Genomic DNA, 21,219 nt, shown 5'->3' on the forward strand with positions numbered 1-21,219 from the left:
CCTTTTCACTAAGGGATATATAGTCTGTTAACTACTTTCTATGTTTTCACAATAGGTGTATAGGCCCACATAAGCATTTGTATGTGTATGCATACATATGTACACATTTTTCCTATTTGTTTCTACAGCTTACATCACTGCCCATTTTGAGGCCCTCTCATCACCTTTATATTGTGACATTTGGATTCACAAATGGGTCTCTAGGTAAAGGTAGGCCCAATTTAATTCACCATTCGTGTATTTTTATATTATACATGTTTTATATCCCTCAGGACATAGATATTTATTACGCTTTTTAATTCTAGGATCCCATCTGCTAGGCCTCAGCATCTCCTGGTTTCCTTAGGTTGGGTGGAGCGCTCTTGTTGGTGCTCTTCTCCACTACCAGTTTCTCTAAGGCAACATACATTACCACAATGTTTGGGCAGAAAAGCAGAATGTCTGGGAATCTTTTTAACCACTTCCCCCTGGGCGGACGTCATGACGTCCAAAACTTTGCGGGGGTATACCGGGATGATGCCTCTAGCTAGAGGCATCATCCCGGTACTGTGGTTTAAAGCCGACGGTCTGCTTTCCGTCGGTACCGATCGATGCGGCTCAATCGTTACCGGGGGGGGGGGGCGGGAGGGGACGTCCCCCCCCTCCCGCCGCCTTCTGCTGCTTTTACCGGGGCTCCCGTCCCACCGGGAGCCCCGAGCACCCAGCCGGCGCGTCCGCCGGCTGGATGGAGTCCCGATGAATGCCGGAAACGGCATAGATCGGGTCTCCGATGACGTAACCCGGAGGCTGCGTCCATGACGTCACTTCCGGGTTAGTGTGCTGCAAATTTGAAAAACGGCTGTATGCAAAAACGCCGTTTTGCATACAGGGAAGTGTAGTGGAGGGGTCTAGGGTCTTTTAGACCCTCGATCCCTCCATAAAGTGTACCTGTCACTACATATTGCTGTCACAAGGGATGTTTACATTGCTTGTGAAAGCAATAAAAGTGATCAGATTTTTTTTTTTTTTTTTTTTTAAAAACTGTAATTAAGTTAAAAAAATAAAATGGGAAAAAAAATAAATTTAGCCGCCCCGGTCACCGTTAGCTCGCGCACAAAAAAAAAAAACGTATACGGAAGTCGAGCCGCGAATGAAATCGCTGTTCAAACCACACATGTGAGGTATCGCCGCGATCGCCAGAGCGTGAGCAATAATTTAAAAAAAAAGAGCTACACTAACTCTAAACTGGTAACCGTTAAATAAATTTAAAGTGTCGCCTATTGAACGTAGTTTGTCGCCATCCCACGGGGGGGCGCAATTTTAAACCGTAACATGTTGGGTATCTATTTACTCGGCGTGACATCATCTTTCACAATATATAAAAAAAAAAAAAATGGGCTAACTTTACTGTTTAGTATTTTTTAAATGCAGTGAAATGTAATTATTCCCCAAAAAATGGCGTTTTAAAGACCGCTGCGCAAATACCGCGTGACAAAAAATATTGCAATGACCGCCATTTTATTCTCCAGAGTCTTTGCTAAAAAAAAAAATATATATATATATATATATATATATATATATAATGTTTGGGGGTTCTAAGTAGTTTTCTAGGAAAAAATACCGATTTTAACTTGTAAACAAAAAGTGTCCGAAATAGGCCTAGTGGTGAAGTGGTTAAATCAAAATGGAACGTTCATCTGTCCGATTGCAAGTCTGAGACCCATCACTTACCCTGTTTAAGCCATACATACCTATTGTGAATTTATAGGTTTCTGACTGATGTATTATATTATAGACAAATTATACCTCCTACACCCCTGATGGAGTTTAGTCTCTGAAACATATCGGTGGAGGATGCCAAAACTATCTTTCTAAATTTCAGTTGGTGTATTTTCAGCGGTTTAGTCCATTTACATTGGGTTTTTTTGTGTATTGATTTAATAAAACATTTTTTAAGAATTTACTTGTGATATGATTAGAGTGCCTATAAAGTCCCACAATAGGGGAATTTCCATTTTGTATCCAATATTTTCGAGATGTGGCACATTATGGAGTTTTATCGCTGATAGTCCCATCATTTACAGACGGAAGTTAAAGTGGAGTTCCGGCCTGAAAATAAAAAATTAGATTTAAAAAAAAAAAAAAAAAAAATGCCCCCAGGACAGTCAGGGCTAGTGCATTTCAGCAATGATAGCCTCTGAACTGTCCCCGGGTTCACTTACCTTTTAGAATACTTACCTTGAAAATTTCTTGTCCAGTGCTGCCATCTCAGGTGTGGGCAGCTGAAGCCAGAACGTCCTCTCGGATTCCAGAATGCCCTGCACCTGCCCAGTTCGTCAGTTCCGGTGCAGACGTGCGTCATCCCTGCACAGCTTCTGGGCATACCCAGAAGTTGTTTAGCAGGGAATGACGCGCCTGCAGCGGAACTGACGTGCAGGGCCGATGAAGGCGCATTAATTCCTAGGAGCGATGACGTTCAGCTCCCAGGAGTCAACGCTAGAAGGAAGCGACGGCGGCGGCCGTGCCCGCAGAGGGAGGAAGAGGAAGTAAGGTAAGTATATTTTCTTTAAAAAGAAGATTAAGTGAATTAAAAAAAAAAAAAAATTTAATTATTCATTTGTTTTACAGGTAATTTTGAGCAAGCGGACAGTGAAAAAAAAAAGGTTTCAGGGTGGAACTCCGCTTTAATCCCTTTGATCTAAAAAGAACCAAATGATACAAGGTTTCATTTCAGCTTAGCTCTGAGCAATGTTGCGATAGACTTTGCTGGCTGCCTTTTTTTTCTCCCCATAGCTGTCAACTGTGAGCAGAGAACAGCTCCGCAATGAATCATGGAAATGCTAGATCAAGATTGTGCGGGGGGGGGGGGGTAGAGTTGTATTAAGATGGCAATTTAACGAATAATGGTGCAGCTCGGTTATCTAAAGGTGGGAAGTTGAGGACTGGTAAAACTGCAGCTTAACCGCTTGATTTTAACTACTCTCCAACTCTGCCACCCATGGGAACAAGACCTGCACACAATCCAGGAACCTGGGCAGTACATTAATTGTATGATTCTCAGAGTGGTCAAATCTGGAAAAAGAAAAAGAAAAAGAAAAAGAAAAAAAGAAAAAGAAATAGAAAAAGAAAAAAAGAAATGCCAGACCTGCTCACAATTACAAAATATTTATATGGGGTGTTATAACCATTTTAAACCCACTGTCCTGCAACTGGTTAGAGACTAGCAGCTCCTCCTTCTCCTCTTGGATTTCCGGACAGTGCTCCTGGCCCTTCTCTCCTGCCTAATACCCCCAGAGCAAGCAGCTTGCAATGGGGACACCTAAAGCAGGCACACTCCAAAGTCTCTGCTCTGTGTTCATTCACACCCAAAGCTGCGACTTGACCCCACCCTTCATTGGCTCGCTGGCTTTGACTGACAGCAGCAGGAGCCAATATTTTCCACTGCTATCTCAGACAATGAGACATTGGCTCCCATGCAGTGTGCTGGAGAAAGATCAGGCTCAAGTATTGGAGGGGGGCTGGTGCACACAGGTTTTTTACCTTCATGCATACAATGCATGAAGGTGAAAAACCTTTGAGCCTTTACAACAACTTTAAAATGTTCCACTATCATCAACAGTACATTTGTAACTGAAATATTATGCAAAATTAAATATACCACCACCAATGAAGTCCTCTTTATTATAAGCTCATCTTTTCTACAAATATACAATGATAAAGCAAAACAATACATAAAAAAAAAAAAAACAATACACACCTCATCTCCACTATCTGAGGTTTCAGAATCAGAAGATGCTGCTGGTTTGCTCACTGGTGGTTCCTTCTCCTCTGAACTACCCCTTTTACGCTTGGCCAGTGTAAGCAGCTCCTATATATAGGAGGGAACAAAAAATAGAATAAAAATAAAAAAAACACAAACATGCATTCACATTTTACGATTTAAAAAAAAAAGGGACACTAAATTCCATTATGCCCATAAATATTTCCTACACCACCCACCAATTTATGGCCCTGTAATCAATTTTTAATTTTATTGTCCCCAACTGTTCTGCTTCCTAGTAATGTCCTCTGTGAGCTCCCAAACCTCTCTCCTACCCTTCTGTTTGGCACGAAGTGCAGTTGTACCAATGTTGCTCTATTAACACTAAACATCCCATAGTCAGGAGCAAGCAAGAGGGTGGCTACATCCCTACATACATACCATGGAGAGAGGAGCACAGCCATTGTCTATCAGGAAGTCTGGGCAATAAAAAAAAAAAAAAAAAAAGCCACTTGGCACCTAGTACGCAAGCCACTTGACCCCTAAGTTAGGCTTCAGATTTTTTTCATCATAGGTCCATCATAGGGATACCCGTTTCTTGGATTTAACAAATACTTGTGGTAATAACCAACATTTCATAATTTTGTTGCTATACACTTTTTCCTATACTGTTAAACTCTACCCTGTAACCCCAGGATATGTGATCCATAACAAAATTCCTGTGGGTAACTAGCTGCTTTGATTGAGGAAGGAAGAACCCAACTGAGTGACACACAGGTTCCCTGTCTAGGGAAATTTTATGTGTGATCTCACAGGAGTATAGAATACTCACTGCAGGAATTTGTTCTGGCTTAATTTCTCTCCAGCCTCAAAGCTGAACGCCAACTTTTTCACTAGAACTGAATGGAATAATCAGTCCCAGCATAGATCATACCTGTGAACTATGTTGCTCTGTTGTCTGCAGATCTCCTGATAATTTGGGTTTAGTTGTGGTTTTGTACCATGAGACACTGTATAGTCTGACGTAGACTGAGTCCCTTCTATAGCCACTTCCTGCTGCATGCCAAGCCTAAAACACACCCTCCTCTGTAGTCTGAAAATTTGCAATGACATCACTTCCTTCACAGCTCTGATGCTGGGTGGGATGGAATACATCCTAACATTTAATCCCAATCAGTCACACCTACAGGAAGAGTCCAAACCTCCCAAGTCCCACCTCACAGCATTATTAACAATCAATATGAAAAGCAGCCTGTTCTGAAAGTTAGCTGTGTTGCTGCTGTGCAGGATTGAATGGATCACAATTCGACTTCATTACTGCCGAGTTAAATTAGCAGACCAGTGTGAACAGGGACACCCCTCGAATCTTGCCCTCCCAGAGCCCTGCTCTCTTAATTTTGAAGGAAACACCTTCATAATACCCTCCCATAACCCTTCCTCTGTAGTCTTGCAGTAAGCCATTATGCTTTGGCATGCTGCAAGACAGGAATGACATTTACATATGCTTTGCATGATCTGCATTCCACATTTTGTCATAGTACAACCAAAAATATAAATGTATTTTATTACGATTTTAAGTGATAGACCAACACAAAAGTTGCACATAATTGTGAAATGGAAGGAAAATTAATGGTTTCATTTTCTATGAATGTGAAAAGGGCGGTGCACATTTGTTTTCAGCTCTTCTCCGGATCATTGGACTGCCGGAATCCTATGGAGCTGAATCCCTTTGTGAGATAGCCTCTGCACACCTTCCCGCGGCCCTGGGGATCCAGACGCCATGTTCCGTGCAACGTGCACATCGCCTGGGAGCCCGCCTCCAACGAAAGACGCACCCCGCGATCGATCATCATGCGGTACCTGAAATATATGGACCGGCAGAATATCCTGAAATCTTTCCACAACGCCAAAACCTTACAAGTCAACAGCCACAAACTTTTGTTATTCGCAGACTATTCCCAGGAAGTCTCCAGACGCAGGAAGGCTTTTCAACCAATTTGCCAGGCCCTATTTCACAAATCAATAAAATTCACACTGGCATACCCGGCTACATTACGCCTTGCAGATCTGTCCGGTGAACAGAAATCTCTCTGCACCAGAAGAAGCCTATCACTTCCTACAATGCCATATCAACATCAATCTGGATCCTCCTTCAACACCTTCTCCCCAGCGCCCTCAAGGTGCCCGGGAGCAACAGAGTCCCAGGAAAGACCCTGCTAAAAAGCAACGAGTGAACGGACCTTCCTACCGCCGCAGGCCACGTTAATCTACTGCATGATATCCGCTGGTTAAATTCTCTTTTTACCCCAACGGTCGCGCAATGTGCATATCCTGTGTTTACCTACGGACGCAACTCGCCCCGGTTACGGGGTAACTATGGAACGAGCATTATGTTACTGCATGTTTCAGGTTTACTTATATGCAAGGTTTCCCATGTTTTGCACAATGACCAATGTGGGCAATTTGCCCTTCTGGGTCTTATAGGTACTAGTTTTTTACACTGTTGATGTATTTTTACGTTTCCATAGGTTTTTATGTCGTACACCATGCATGTTGGCCGCCATGCCTGCACAGCCTAGCCTCTCCAGCTCAAAATCAACCTCTGTCGTTTGCAGGGTTCCCTGCTCTACTTTACTGCAGCGTTGATAAGTAATTAATTGTTGATCAGCCGGTATGAGGGCACAACTACTGGACCTGGTAACGCTGTCCGATGCGTGAGCGAGCTCACATGAGGAAAAAAGTGAAGTTCCACACCTCAGTCCGATGTTTATCCCCACGTACGCCGTTGGGCCTTTCCATCCTTTTCCTACTCCTACAGCACCTATTTCCTTCAAACACGCGCTGAACATCTTAGACTACCCCACACACACGTCACAGGGCACAGACATAAGGGCACCTCCACTCACGGTAAATAGTCCACTAGCGTTATCATCCCATTGGGACCCGCCATGAGTGTGATATCATGAAACGTTAAAGGCCTTAGATCACCTAACATACGAATGGTAGTTCTCAGACACCTTAAACGTCTGAGAGCCGACATAGCAGTTTTACAGGAAACGCACCTGGAAGCAAAAGATTTCCATCGCATGCGTAAATTGTGGGTGGGCCAAGTATATGGGTCTTCAGCAGTGAAGGGTAAGGCAGGCGTCCTTATACTTATTCACAAAAATCTGCCTACCACTCTGAAGCAGTCGGTCATGGATGATGCAGGACGCATAGCAGTGGTCCACATGGCCACAGCGCAACGGGAATGGGCATTAGCGGGTATATATGCTCCCAACACACCTTCAGCACCATTCTTTCAATCAGTAACACAGACTGGCTCCGTACCTCCACCTCTCGCAGCGGGGGGATTTCAACCAGCTCATGCACCCGGCTGAAGACCGATCCTCGGCTTCTTATATACACCTGCAAACGCATCTCCGCCACTCTTTTCTCTTGCGCGACTTCGCAGTTAGCTTACAGCTCTCCGACGTGTGGTGCCTACACAACCCAGAGGGCAAGAAATACTCCTTTTATTCGCATCCCCACCAGACGCTTACCAGGATAGATTATATTTTCGCAAATCCAAGTTTACTCCCCTGTACGGTCTCCCCCCCGTGTTCACGACATATATCACATATCTGACCATGCTCCAGTATCGATCATCCTTACCCTCTACACCTCCACCCCTGCGGCTAAATGTTGGCAATTCCCCTCATTTCTCACCAGAGACCCCGGAGCATCCTCTCTCATCAAGGAAACCTGGTTAGAGTTTCTCATAAAACGAGTCACCCTCTGTGTCTCCCACCCTCATTTGGGAGGCTGGGAAAGCCGTACTGAGAGGCCGTATCATATCCTATGCCGCGGCATACAAGAGGAAACTTTCCAAATCATTTGAAACGGCCAGCTCCTCCTTGAGAACAGCTCAAGCTGTGCTGCATAGTCATAACTCCTCTGAAAACAGGGAACGCTGGAGGTCGGCCAAGGCAATCTTTGATGAGTGGGCTGAAAAACGGGAACTCCTCTGTAAATCACACCAGGAATGGAAATTTCATTGCTATGGTAACAAACCGGGAAAGCTATTGGCCTCTTTATGCAGAGGACCGTTTACCCCCACACAGGTATCTGCCGCCCTCCGAGATGCCAACGGCCAAATAGTTGACAAACCGCAGGATATCAATAGGGTATTCGCACAGTTCTACCAAAATTTGTATAGTAGTCATGATCCCATAAAATGAGAAGATGGCTTCGGACTGGCTCACCAAAACCCATCTCCCGACGATCACACCTGACCAACTAAAGCAGCTGAACGCACCACTGACCCTAGAGGAAATACTCACGGCCATTAAAACACTTACACCGGGGAAATCGCCTGGCCCCGACGGGTACACCCCGGACTTTTATAAATTGGCGGCTGACTCGGTGGCACCGACACTACAGTCTGTATTCAATTATATACTGGACGGGCACCCTTATCTCCCCACGGGATACCAAGCACATATGAAACGAATCTATAAAAAAAAGGGAAGGACCCATTAGACCCAGGTTCATACAGACCAATATCCCTGCTGAATGTGGACTCCAAGCTGCTCTCCAAATTAATGGTGGACAGGTTGGCATCCATCATGCCCACACTTATACATCCCACACAATCGGGGTTCACGAAAGGCAGATCGGCCACCTTGAATATTAGAAAAGTGCTGCTTGAGGTATCCAAACTTGACCCGAACACAGACGCAGCGATTATCACCCTAGACGCCGAGAAGGCCTTTGATAAAGTAAATATTCAATGGCTGGACCATGTACTTACCCATGCGGGCTTCACCGGCAAATTTTTACATCTGATCAGAATGATGTACGCCTCTCCGGAGGCGCAAGTGGTGATAGCGGGGCCCAAGTCTTCCTCTTTTCGCCTGTTTAAGGGGACGAGACAGGGATGCCCGCTTTCCCCCGTTCAACCTGGCTCTGGAGCCGCTCTCCAGATTCTTATTGGCACATCCAAATTTGCAGGGCATCAGGACAGGCTCGGAAGAACTCCGCACCGCTATGTTCGCGGACGATGTCCTTATTTTTACATCAAACCCGGGTCAAGACATCCCCCTGATACTAACTGTATTTGCTGAATACCATCTGTGTTCGGGGCTGCACATAAATTTTAACAAAAGCGAAATATTGCCCCTCAACACCAACCGTACTCCGTCCTGGGCGACCTCCTCCAACCTACGCATAGCGCCGTCTTACATCACATATCTGGGGGTCAATGTAGGGCGATTCCCTTCCTCCATATACCAACTAAATTACACTCCGGTGTTAGACAAAATGATAGCGGAGATGAAATCATGGGCCAAATTACCTCTATCCTTTTTCGGTAGATGCCACCTGTACAAGATGACCACCTTCCCGAAATTGTTGTACCCGTTACAAACAATTCCTTTGCTACTGAAACATACTGATGTCAATAGGCTGCATAAGGCGCGCTCTTGCTTCCTTTGGAGGGAGAAGAGACCTCGCATCTCTCTCAACAAACTATATATGGCCAAACGGGATGGGGGTGTGGACCTTCCCAATACCAGAATGTATAATGTAGTGTGCCTTTTGCGGGAATGTCTAGACTGGCTCGGCCAGGAATCACGATATACTAATCTATTGCTAGAAACCCAGATGGCTGCCCCTCATGATTGGACTGCATTGCTGCACTGCGGGACTGGGGATCTTCCCGTCTCTCTCCGCAACAACATATTGATTCGAGATACGGTGGCGGCTTGGAGAGAGGTGCAGAAGAGACTTGGGTCACCGCAGCGATTATCTAGATACCTACCCATTCACGGTCACCCCGGGGGTTCCCCCAGGCGCAGCAGCATTCTGTATATGAGAAGTGGTCAACAAAGGGGATAAAGCTGATGTCTCAACTCTTTGACATGAGCACGGGCAAACCGCTGAGTTTCTCATGCTTTGCTGAGACCTACGGTCTGCCCCAAAGCCATTATCGATACTACAGGCAATGTGTTAGCTATGTAACAGATCTGTCGTGCCCCCTCTCAACGCTTCCATCCTACCTTGCTGGACTCCTGGATACAGCAGGGTAAACACAGGATATCACAGCTGTACAAACCTCTTAATCAGGAACTTTTGAAGGGAGTCTCACATTCCGTAGCCAAATCCTGGAATAGGATCCTAAATTCACCGAACGCCCAGCAGAAGGTCCTTAAGGGTTATGTTACCACCAGAACACAGGTCTCAAATGAATTCTGGAGAGAGCAGCAATTCAAGATACTTCATGGAGCATATATCCCGCACATCCGCTGGTCCAAAGACATCGCTCAGCATCATAGCACCCTTTGTCAGGAACGCTTCCCTTCCCTCCTACACAAGTTATGGTCTTGCCCCCTGATCGCATCTTTCTGGAACAAAGTGTCCCGCTATATAGCAAAAATGACTGGAGTACTACTTCCTCAGGACATTTACCCTTTACTATTTAATTGCTTGGACAAGGTCACTACCCCACTGCCAAGGCACTCACAGAAACCTTTTTCCCCTTCATAAACATTGGATAGTGACTTGTCTGATGGTGGCCCGCAGGCTGATACTGCACCACTGGATGTCCGACACTGCCCCCACAGTTGCAGAATTGTCCACTGATCTATGTGCTTTGAGAACCACAGAATCGGTGGGCCTCTCAGTGGACCCACATCAGTCTCGGACAAAGTTTACACGCAAATGGGCCTGCTTACCTACCACCCCCCCCCCCCCCCATACCAATGGAAAACTAGCTTCCCCACCTCCACTTTCGATTTGATTTGATCTAGGTCCTCATTACTACCTTAGTGGATTGTTGTGTTTATTTCGGTAATTGAGCCATTGCGGGGTCCCCGAGACCAAGAGTACATGCAGGTTTTTCTGCAGTTCCTATGTTGTAAAAGGATTTTGTCCTCCCCCTGGTTCAACCTATCCCATAACCAAACTACCCAAAGATCTATAAATAAGGTGCACATCTCCCCCCCCCCCCCCCGCTGTTACTCCTCCTACTTGGACTAGGTCCTGCCTAATCCTATGTGTAGCTATAACTATACTCCTTCCCATATCCCATTCACCCCCCCCCCCCCCCGACACCCTCACTTAGAAATAAAACACAAAAATACCCTTGACTCTGCATAGGTAACTCAGGCAGCTCTACCCACGAAATTACTCGGTAAGGCTGTTTCATTTAGCAGAGCACGTTGTCGCTGTATGTATCTGTATCGTATCTGTTAATGCTGTATCCATGCACACTGTTTAATTTTTTGTACTGAGTTGAATTTCAATAAAATGTTAAAAAATAAAAATAAAAGCGGAAATAATGGAGAGTATGGTCTAGGGGCTCAGTGTATTTTGATGGGGGTGACTGTGTGACTCTTCCAGATCTCTCCCCCCTGACCCTCAGGATGCATGGATCTTTTAGACCCCCACTAGAGGTTATGCGGAACTCAGGCACTTCTTACCATTGGGGTCACCCGTTCCATCTCATAATTTAAAGGGGGGCAGATTTACCCTACGCTGGCCCGAATTACCTGAGCTCTTTGCCTTCCTCGAGACGTGGCAGATTCCCACTCTGGACTGGTTGAACCTCCAGATAAACCTGGGATCATCCCGGCCTCCCTCTCTGAGACCGCAACGCTCCAGGAGAAGACGGTCCCATTCTACTCTTCACAGGGACCAGGGAGGGGCTCCAACTTCACCGGAGCAATAAGGACAATAAAAATGGACTAGCGGATATTGAATCTGACCAACTCGGTTCTTACCTGGCCGAGTATCTTTAAAAAGGCATCATATACGAGTGTCATTTTTGTTATATGCTTTGAGTTTGAAGTGTAGACAGGCTGAACATTAGACTCTTTACCCACCTGGGTTCTTGTGGTGTTGAGGGGGGAGAGCACTGAGGGGCCATGACGGGGTGGTTTTCGCTCCGGGGGTTCTTCGGGGGCCCTCGTGATATGTCCCCCGTTGGGACGAAGCAGCTGACTCATATCGAGGCATGTTTTGGAGGCGGGACTTGTGTCCGCATATGGACCGGTGGGTGCTTTGGAATTTGTGCATGCAGGGGCGTGGGTATGACCGTGGTGGCCCCAGTTTGGCCGGCCTGGACTGGTTGGACGTGGGCAACGATCACCACATGAGGAAGGTTGTCATGAAGTGTGGTCTACTGCCTCGAGGGGCCCATCCCGAGTTGGACCTGGGGTGCCGTTCCATGTTGGAGTTGCCTTTGGCGACGCGGCCCGCGGATCTGGCAGGAGCGGGTCATGTGGGTGGTGGAGTAACACTAATTCTGTGATCTTATACTGCCACGATTTGGTTATCGGAGGTTGAGTTTGTTTTATTTCAGTTTATCTTGCTCTTATTTTGGCTGGCACCCCGGGGGCACAACTCCCACCGCTTTGCAGAGTCTTGCCTACACATTGCCCACATAGGCCGTGCAGGGTTTTAGTCAACCACCTTATAGTCATCGTTATTCTCTAGCACTGGACACCCGGACCAGATGGATTTACTATCGCATATTACCCAGACATTTGCACTCAACCTGACTCCGCACTTTCTACTTTTAGGGGATTAAACACTCTGATCGGGAAAGGGGAAATGCCAACTGGATCCCTGAGGGCTTGCATCACACTTATACATAAGGAGGGGACAGACCCGGCTCAGTGTGGGAACTAACGTCCCATCGCACTGCTCAATGTGGACCTGAATTATTATTTTCGAAAAAGCTTAGCAAATAAGCTTCTCCCACACATCGTGAAGTTGATACATTTAGACCAGGCGGATTTTATAACTGCTCGAGAGGCTGGGGACAACACGACCCGGGTCATTAACTTGATTCACACGGCTTGCACAGTGAATCGCCCACTCTTGCTGCTCTCCACGGACGCAGAAAAGGCGTTTGACAGAGTGGCCTGGCATTTCATGCGGGCCACTGTCTCATACAGGCCTGGGCCCCAATATGCTTCGCTGGAATACAGCGCTCTATTCCTGCCCCACAGCGGCAATACGAGCTAATGATTGAAGATCTGATTTCTTTACAACAAATTGAACGCGGCAGAGATTTTTGGGATCCACCTTGTGGGGTAAAGGAAAAACTGGTGCAGTGCGCAAGTCCCCCCAATTGGGGTAACAAATTAGAAGAATTGACCTGTGAGGGAGAAAATATGAGTCGTCCACCTGGACAACCAATAGTTTTAGGCAATGGATGTTAATAGAACCTGCAAGTCAATTGATCGATGACCATCTTCGTCCCCATGTTAAATCACTTATTTCTTACATTCAAGATACCTTGGATTTGTTACAGGCCCTAGATTGAATCTATATTCCAGAGGGGGCGTGGCTGGCTGCCATAGATGTGGAAGCCCTATACAACTCCATCCCCCATTCCTTGGGGATCCGGATTGTGGAGGGCTTCCCATCTGAGCACGGTTTGGCCGCTAGTCATTATAATGGATATCACTTGCATTATTAAGATATCACTTGAATTGTTAGAATTTGTGCTGTCAAACAGTTTTTAGGTTTGGCCGCTCCCACTACCTGCAGGTGCAGGGTGTTGCTATGGGGACCAAATGTGCCCCCACTTATACAAACCTGTACCTTTGGGGGGGGAGCATGTTATATTATCAAAATGATCTACTTGATCTTACAAATATTGATCTGGCGACAATTCACTGATGACGTGTTCATGGTTTGGACAGGTTCTAGAGTTAAACTTTAATATCCTGGAGTAAACAATTTCAATTTAAAATTTACTATGTCATGTAGTCAACAAACCACTGAATTTTTGGATATTCAGATCTTTTTGAACCCAGATCGTAGTTTGGGTTCCGCACTATATCTGAAGCCCTTTGCGGGCAACACAGTTCTCCATGCGACTAGTTCACATCCTTCTCCACTAATTCGAAGCATACCGTATAGTCAGTACCCAAGACTAAAACAAAATTGTAGTAATAAGTCTGATTTTGTAATTGAAGCTAAAACCTTACAAAATAGATTAGCTAGGAGCTACAGTCGATCATGCCTCAAAAAGGCGTATCACAGGGCGAATAATCAGGACAGAGTTAAGTTGATGAGACTCCACTAGATAAACTAGATCCAAATCTGTTTCGGAAAATAAGGTTAGGCTCATTACTAGATATTTAGGCCATCACAACCAAACAAGTCATATAATGAATAAAATATTGGTACTTGTTGGTGGCTGGTGACATTGTATCCAAGTATGTTAGTTAGTGATCAGCCTCAGATTACCTTTAGACGGGCTTCCTCTTTAAAGGATCAGTTAGTTAAGAGTTACTTTCAAAACAAAACTGGGATTTTCAATCCAAAAATAAAAAAGGTACAAAAAGTGTCAGATGCAATTTTTGCCATTAGGTTATGCATGCTCAGGAGATAGTTTTGCTCAAATGGACAGACCCTATAGGCCCAATATTCAAGCTAATTGCCAAACAATTGGGGTAGTTTATTATATGGTTAGTGAGTGTCAAGTCTTCTAAATTGGCAAAACAAAAAACCAATTCTTTCACAGAATAAGGGACCATGTGTATCCAAGAAAAGAATGGAAACTCCCATTAGTAGACATATTGGACTATCACAATTTTGATTCTACGAAGATTGCATTTTTCGCTCTAGATCATGTCCCTATACATGAGGGGAGGAGATATAGATCAGTTGCTGTTGCAGGTTGGGCAACGCAACCGCCAGAAAAGCAACGCAGTACCCACATCAGAGAAAGGAACCTTACATGTACAAGAAGGTAACCTTCTGGGTAACAAAACAAGGGCTCAACATGAGCAACAACCCAGGAAAACAAATAACCAAGGGGAAAACAACCCCAACAGCAAGGGACCCGTAGAAAAACCAGGGTTCCCTATGGAACTGCCGCACAGAGAACTTTGTGGCCAAAGGATGCATCAGCTGATGCCAGAACATGAAGTTTGTAGAACTTTGAGAAAGTGTGCACCGACGACCAAGTCGCAGCCTTGCACACCTGGGCCACCGAGGCCTGATGCCGATAGGCCCAGGACATACTCACCGATCTGGTAGAGTGCGCCTTGACAGGGAAGGGAGGAACCCATTCCCGCAACAAGTAAGCCTGTACAATGGTCTGTCTGATCCATTTGGCAATGGTTGCTGTAGACGCAGCCATACCCTTCCGAGGTCCCTCAGGAAGGACAAAGAGAATCCGATCTTCGAAATGATTCAGTCGACGACAGGTAAACCCTGATCGCCCGGACAACATCCAAGGAATGCAAGGCAACCTCCTTTGGATGCTTAGGGTTCGCACAAAGCGAAGGCAAAACAATGTCCTCATTCACATGGAATTCCGAAACCACCTTTGGCAAAAAGGACGGATTAGGTCGCAAGACCACCTTATCCCTATGAACCACCAGGTAAGGGGAACGGCAAGACAACGCCGCCAACTCCGACACTGCGAGCAGAAGTGATTGCTACCAGGAACGCAACCTTCTTAGAAAGCATAGGTAACTAAATTTCCCTGATGTTTTCAAACGGGGAACACTGCAACACGGACAGAACCAAGTTAGAGTCCCATGGAGGTAAGGGACAACAGATCTTCTCGCATTGGCAGCCACCACAGAGGCTCTACGGCCAGGTGAACGATGTCCTCGTACCAGGACCGGCGAGGCCAGTCCGGCGTCACCAGAATCACCAGCGATTGTTCCGAGGCCAACCTGCGAAGGAACCTGAACAACTGAATGGGAGGAAAGGCATATATCAGTCGATGCTGACGCCAAGGCACCACCAGCGCATCTGCTAGAGGACCGCACGTTCTTGCCACGAACCTTTCCCCACTCGCACACAGCATTTGAAAACACCTCCGGGTGTAGGGACTATTCCCCCTAGTCCAGAGTCTGGTGGCTCACATAGTCGGCCTGCCAATTCCAAACCCGGAATGTGAACCGCAGATATCGCCGGGACACGAGTCTCGGCTCAAGACAGAATACTGGTCACTTCCTGGGCCGCCCGGGCACTCCTGGTGCCCCCTTGGTGATTGCTGTACACCACCGCAGTGGCATTGTCCGTCTGCACCCGTACAGGGCAGCCCTGAAGACGATCCGACCAATGGATCAGGCACAGCCTGATCGCTCTCAATTCCAAAATGTTTATCGGAAAGGGAGGATTCCTCCTCCGACCAATTGCCCTGGGCAGACAGGTTGCCCAGGACTCCACCCCAGCCCGACAGGCTGGCATCCGTGGTTACTACCGTCCACAGACACCGCAACAGATCCATCCTGGTTTGGCGACTCAGACACTCAGGTCCAAGGACTGAGGCAGTCTGTCCCACCTGGCCAGAATCTCCGCTTGGAGAGCGCGTGTGAAATTGTGCAAATGGTATCGCCTCGAAGGCCGACACCATCAACCCCAGGGACCGCATACAGGTCCTGAGTGACGAGGATTCGTTGTCCCTGAGGGACCGGACCTAGTTCTGCAGGGTCCGGAGCTTGTCCTCTGGTAAGAACACCTTTGCCTGAGCAGAGTCCAGAACCATACCCAGGTACTGGAGACGAACCGAAGGAGACAAGGTCGACTTCTGAATGTTGATCGTCCAACCGAACTCCTGAAGCGTCTGGACCGTAGTGGACAGATCGCGCAGCAGGCTCTGGCTGGCACTTGATCTTAAAGCGGAGTTCCAGCCATTTACTCACCTGTCCAACGGTCCAGCGATGCGGCCGCCCGAAGCCTCGATCCTCTCCCTCGGCATCACTGCTGTGGGCACCTGGCTGTTCCAGTTTGCGGCTTCACAGCCGGGTACCCACTGCGCATGCACGAGTCGCGCCGCGCGCCGTGATTGGCCGGCAATCTTCTGGGACCTCTGACGTGTCCCAGAAGATTGCAGGGAGGGAGGGGGAGATGAGAACTTCCGCTCAGGGCGCCGCGGCGCTCCGAGCAGAAGTGGGAGCGGGTACCTGTCAAAACTAGGTACCTGCTCCCCCCCCCCAAAAAAAATGACATGCCAAATGTGGCATGTCGGGGGGTCAGGACTCCCTAAAGCGGAAGTTCCACTTTTGGGTGGAACTCCGCTTTAACAGGAGATCGTCCAGATATCCCAAGACCGCAATGCCCTGTGCCCGCAATAGGCCCAGAACAGGCGCCAACACTTTGGTAAAGACCCTTGGAGCCGAAGAGAGACCGAAAGGCAAAGCCAAACTGGTAATATTCCTCCGCGATAGCAAATCGGAGGTACCGCTGATGACCCTCGAAGGGGATGTGTAGATACGCATCCTTCAGGTATATAGAGGCCAGGAACTCCCCCAGATTCAGTGAGGCCACCACCGAGCGGAGTGATTCCATTCTGAACTTTTGAACGCACACAAAGCGGTTCAGCGCTTTCAAGTCCAGAATCGGACGCACTTTGCCCTCCTTTCTGGGCTCAGTGAACAGATTTGAATAAAAACCCCGAAACCTGTCCCGACGAGGCACCGGGACGATCACCCCCTGAGCGAGAAGAATCCTGCACCGCTTGATGTAGGTCCTGTAACCGCCCTGGGGTCAAATGAAGATTTGAGGGAAAGAATCTGTTTGCCGGCCGTGAAAGAAATTCTATCTTGTACCCTGACCGAATGATTTCCTGAACCCACCTGTCCGTGATTCGGAGCAGCCAAGGTTGGAGGAAACCACTGAACTGGGTGAGGGTGCCCCTTCAGGCAGAGGCAGACTGAGCTGCCGCACCGGCCTGGCCGGATTTTTGCTTGCAAAACCAGGGCTTCTTCTAGCTACTTTGACCCTTGAAGGGTTTCCCCTTGTTCTGCGCCTTGAAGGCACGAAAGGATCCCCGAGTAGGTTTAAAGGAGGGATTCCAAAAATCAGGAAAAAAAAAAAAAAACTTATCCTTAGGGTTCTGGGGCAGCAAAGTGCTCTTACCCCCAGTGACTCCTTTTACCAATTCATCCAGGGATTCCCCAAAAAGGCGAGACCCCGCATAGGGGATATCAGCCACCCTCTTCCTTGATTTTTGGTCAGCCGACCAACACTTCAACCAGATTAAGCGACGGTTAATCACAGCAACATTGGACAGGCGTATCGCCAAAGGGGCCTCATTTAGAGCCGCATCGCACAAATACATGACCCCACGGTAGATCTGATCCACCATCTCCACTGTAGCGGGAGGGGCAGAATCGGCCACGAGGGTGCGTTTGAGCACCTTGGTCCAATCCGCCACAGCCTGAGTCACCATCACAGAGGCAAAAATAGGTTTGAGCATGGAACCCGCCACCATGTAAGCGTGGCGGGCAAGAGATTCCAGCCTCCCATCAGTAGGGTCCCTAAACAACGGAGAGTCCTCGGCAGGGAGCAGGGTAGAGTTATTCAATCTAGCCACCGTGTGATCCACTTGAGGAGACACACACCAGCGCGCCATCGTAGTGGCCGCAAAAAGGGTAGAGAAGTTGAAACTTCTTAGACACCACGAAGGTGTGTTTTAAATTACACCATAGCTCATTTACCTTATGGTGAAACTCTGCGGGGCAAGGAAAAATCTGCGCTGTCTTGCGGGTTCTGTGTGCGCCAAGAGGACAACGCCCGGAGGAGTGGGCTCATCCTCCAAATGTAGTGTTTCCTTAACCGCTAGGATCAACTCATCCATAGTTGAGCGTTCCTCGGGCGACCCAGGCGGGGGGGGGGGCGAGTCATCCACCTCCTCCCCCTCAGACTCTTGCGGGTCCTGAGAAGAAGAGCGAGACGCCGAAAGGGCCATGCTACCTAGAGCAACCATATCACACTCAGAATCAGAAAAAGGCCTAGAATTTCCTTCTAGCAGCACTTTCAGACATCTGCACATCCATTTTTGACACCAAAGATGCCACAACAGCAGCCAAATTAGTGACTGTAGAGCAGTGGTCCTCAACCCTGGCCTACAGGGCCCACTAACAGGCCAGATTTTAGGTATTACCTTGGGGAGATGCAGACTAGAGTACTGCAATCACTGAGCAGCAAATGATATCACCTGGGATGTATTTCAGTTATCTTGAAAATCTGGCCTGTTAGTGGGCCCTGTAGGCCAGGGTTGAGGACCACTGCTGTAGAGGATTCAGAGGACCCTGAATCCCCCACCAAAGCTGGAGGAAACTTGCTGTCCTAGGATTCCATAGCAGAATTTTTTATTTTTTTTGGAAATGGCCCTTTAAGAATGCTGTGGACCCCACAGCACACCGCTATCGAGACACACACAGACCCCCGCAGGGACAAAACTGACCAGGAAAAGTGCACAAGCAGGATAAGAAAGGAACAGCAGGACAGACACCCCACAGTGTGTTACCAGCTTCTTCAGTCGGCTCTGTGAGAAAGGAGGAAGTGATGTCACTGCTGGAGGCTGAACTAAGCTGCAGGCCAAGGGAAAATGGATGCCTATGTAAACTAATGGGAGGCGTCGGCAAAATGGCCGCCGACATGTGCTCGGAATGATCGTGTTGCCACACAAGATGGCCCCGTAAGGCGAGAAAATACACTACATAGCATGCTGTATGTGCGCCCACAGTGAAGCCAGACATGCTGCCCACACTTAAAATGGCAGACCGGCAGTCTTTCAACCCGCAGCGGTCGCCGCATGTGTCTGCATCCCCAAGCACCCTAAAGTGGCATTAGGAGAGGGACCCCCAAAACCCCCACACAGCGCTGCTGTGAGAAAATCAAAAAACCCCCGCAGGGACCGGGACCAGGGAGCCCAAAACGCACAGACATAGGGGACTGCCGACCCCAGACAGAGGCCCCCCATAGATGTACTTACCTGGAGCCGATGGCGTGGGGTGCCTCATATCAAGCGGGAAACCGCCCACCTTCAGATGGCAGGGGAGTGCCGCCAGCTCAAAACGCAGGACACCATCAGTGCACGGATGAACCTATGCTGTGTCCAGTAAGGTAACCACCTCACATTGCTGCATCCCAGATGGACAGGGATGGGTCGTTTATGAGGCCAGGGCGAGCACATAGCCTGCGAAATGCTCAATAGGCGGGCTGGGGTTCCATCTGACCCTCTGTCCCGGAGAACCAGGACGGTCAGTCCAATTCCTAGCTCTGCAGACACTGTCTTCATCCGAAGATCCACTAACTAGTGCTGATATAATAAACAGCTAGCAATGTAAAGAAAAAAAATGACATCTTTTGAAAAAAATCATAAGAGAAAAAAGAGAAAAGGCTGAGACTGTAGCCTCAGCACAGGGAAGCCTATCCACTCCTGAAGCTAGGCAGAAGACAAACTGAATTGGACTAGAAGGACAGCCCCCATGGGTGTGACTATGTAGATTTATTGTTCTTTTACAAGTCTTATGCCTAGAAACTCCTGTGGAGATGAAGTCAATACCCCATAAGTGAAGACTGTATGAGTGGGCGGCGACTGTCGGAGGACGCAAGAGAAAAAAGGATTTATACCCTCTCATCTATGAGGTTTCCTTAATTGAACGATGAGCTTAAAACCCTTCTTCAAAATCAGAAGTTTACAAAATAATTTGAAATTTTTTTAATATTTGGATTTTTTAATTTAATTTTTTATTTTGATATGTAATCCTCCAGTATTAGAGGTTGTAGTTCATCAATGGTTAACCGCTTGCCAACCGCCGCACGACTATCAACGTCAGCAGTCAGCCCCTCACAGGCAAAGCGATGTAGTACTACGTCGCTAGCCTGTGAGGCTCTAGGGAGTGAGCGCGCGCTGCCGGAGGCGCGCTCCCGCTCACTCACGGACCCCCCGTGTGAGCAGCGGACCCGATGTCGGCCGCTCACTCGCGATCGTCCGGTACAGCGGGAGAAAGGCAGGCGGCTAATGTAAACAAAGCCACCTGTCATTCTCCCCTGTGTAAGCGCAGAGATCATACGGTCCTGCTATGCAGGATGTATTTCTCTGCAGTTACACAAACAGCCACATCCAATCACAGTAAGAAGCACGCCCCTAGAGACACACTTAACCCGTCCTTCTCTAATAAAGTTAACCCCTTCCCTGCCAGTGTCATTTTTACAGTAACAGTGCATATGAATAGCACTGATTACTGTAGTAATGTCACTGGTACCCCCAAAAAAGTGTCAACAATGTCAGTCAAGGGTCTGATCTGTCCGCCGCAATGTTGCAGTCCAGCAAAAAAAAAAAAAAAAAAAAAAAAAAAAAAAAAAAAAAAAAAAGACAAAAATCTTACCCTTAGTTAGTAAATTCAATAACTTTTGCGCAAACCAATCAAAATAGGCTTTTTGCGATTTTTTTACCAAACATATGTAGCAGAAAACAAATTGGCCTAAAATGTTAAAAAAAAATTTAGATTTTTACATTTTTTTGGGGGAATTTCATATATAAAAAAAAAAAAAAAAAGTGTGAAAAATATTGTTATCTTTGCAAAATTGTCGCTCTATTTGTTTATAGCGCATGATAGATAGATTATATATATATATATATATATATATATATATATATATATATATATATATATATATATATATATATATATATATATATATATATATATATACACATACATACATATATA

The 21,219-nt window shown here is 47.1% G+C and overlaps 1 protein-coding gene across 1 annotated transcript in view; it reads right to left on the reverse strand.

Moving 5' to 3' along the window:
- The window catches only part of RTF1 (RTF1 homolog, Paf1/RNA polymerase II complex component), a 588,556-nt gene that overhangs the window by 554,507 nt on the left and 12,830 nt on the right, over window positions 1-21,219 (reverse strand). The window contains exon 2 of the mRNA XM_082242851.1: window positions 3,737-3,847. Within this exon, the coding sequence (XP_082098977.1) occupies window positions 3,737-3,847 (111 nt within the window). The remainder of the gene's footprint in view (window positions 1-3,736; window positions 3,848-21,219) is intronic.

Source organism: Pelophylax lessonae (assembly GCF_965119305.1).
Source record: "Pelophylax lessonae genome assembly, chromosome: 13".
NCBI classification, from domain to species: domain Eukaryota; kingdom Metazoa; phylum Chordata; class Amphibia; order Anura; family Ranidae; genus Pelophylax; species Pelophylax lessonae.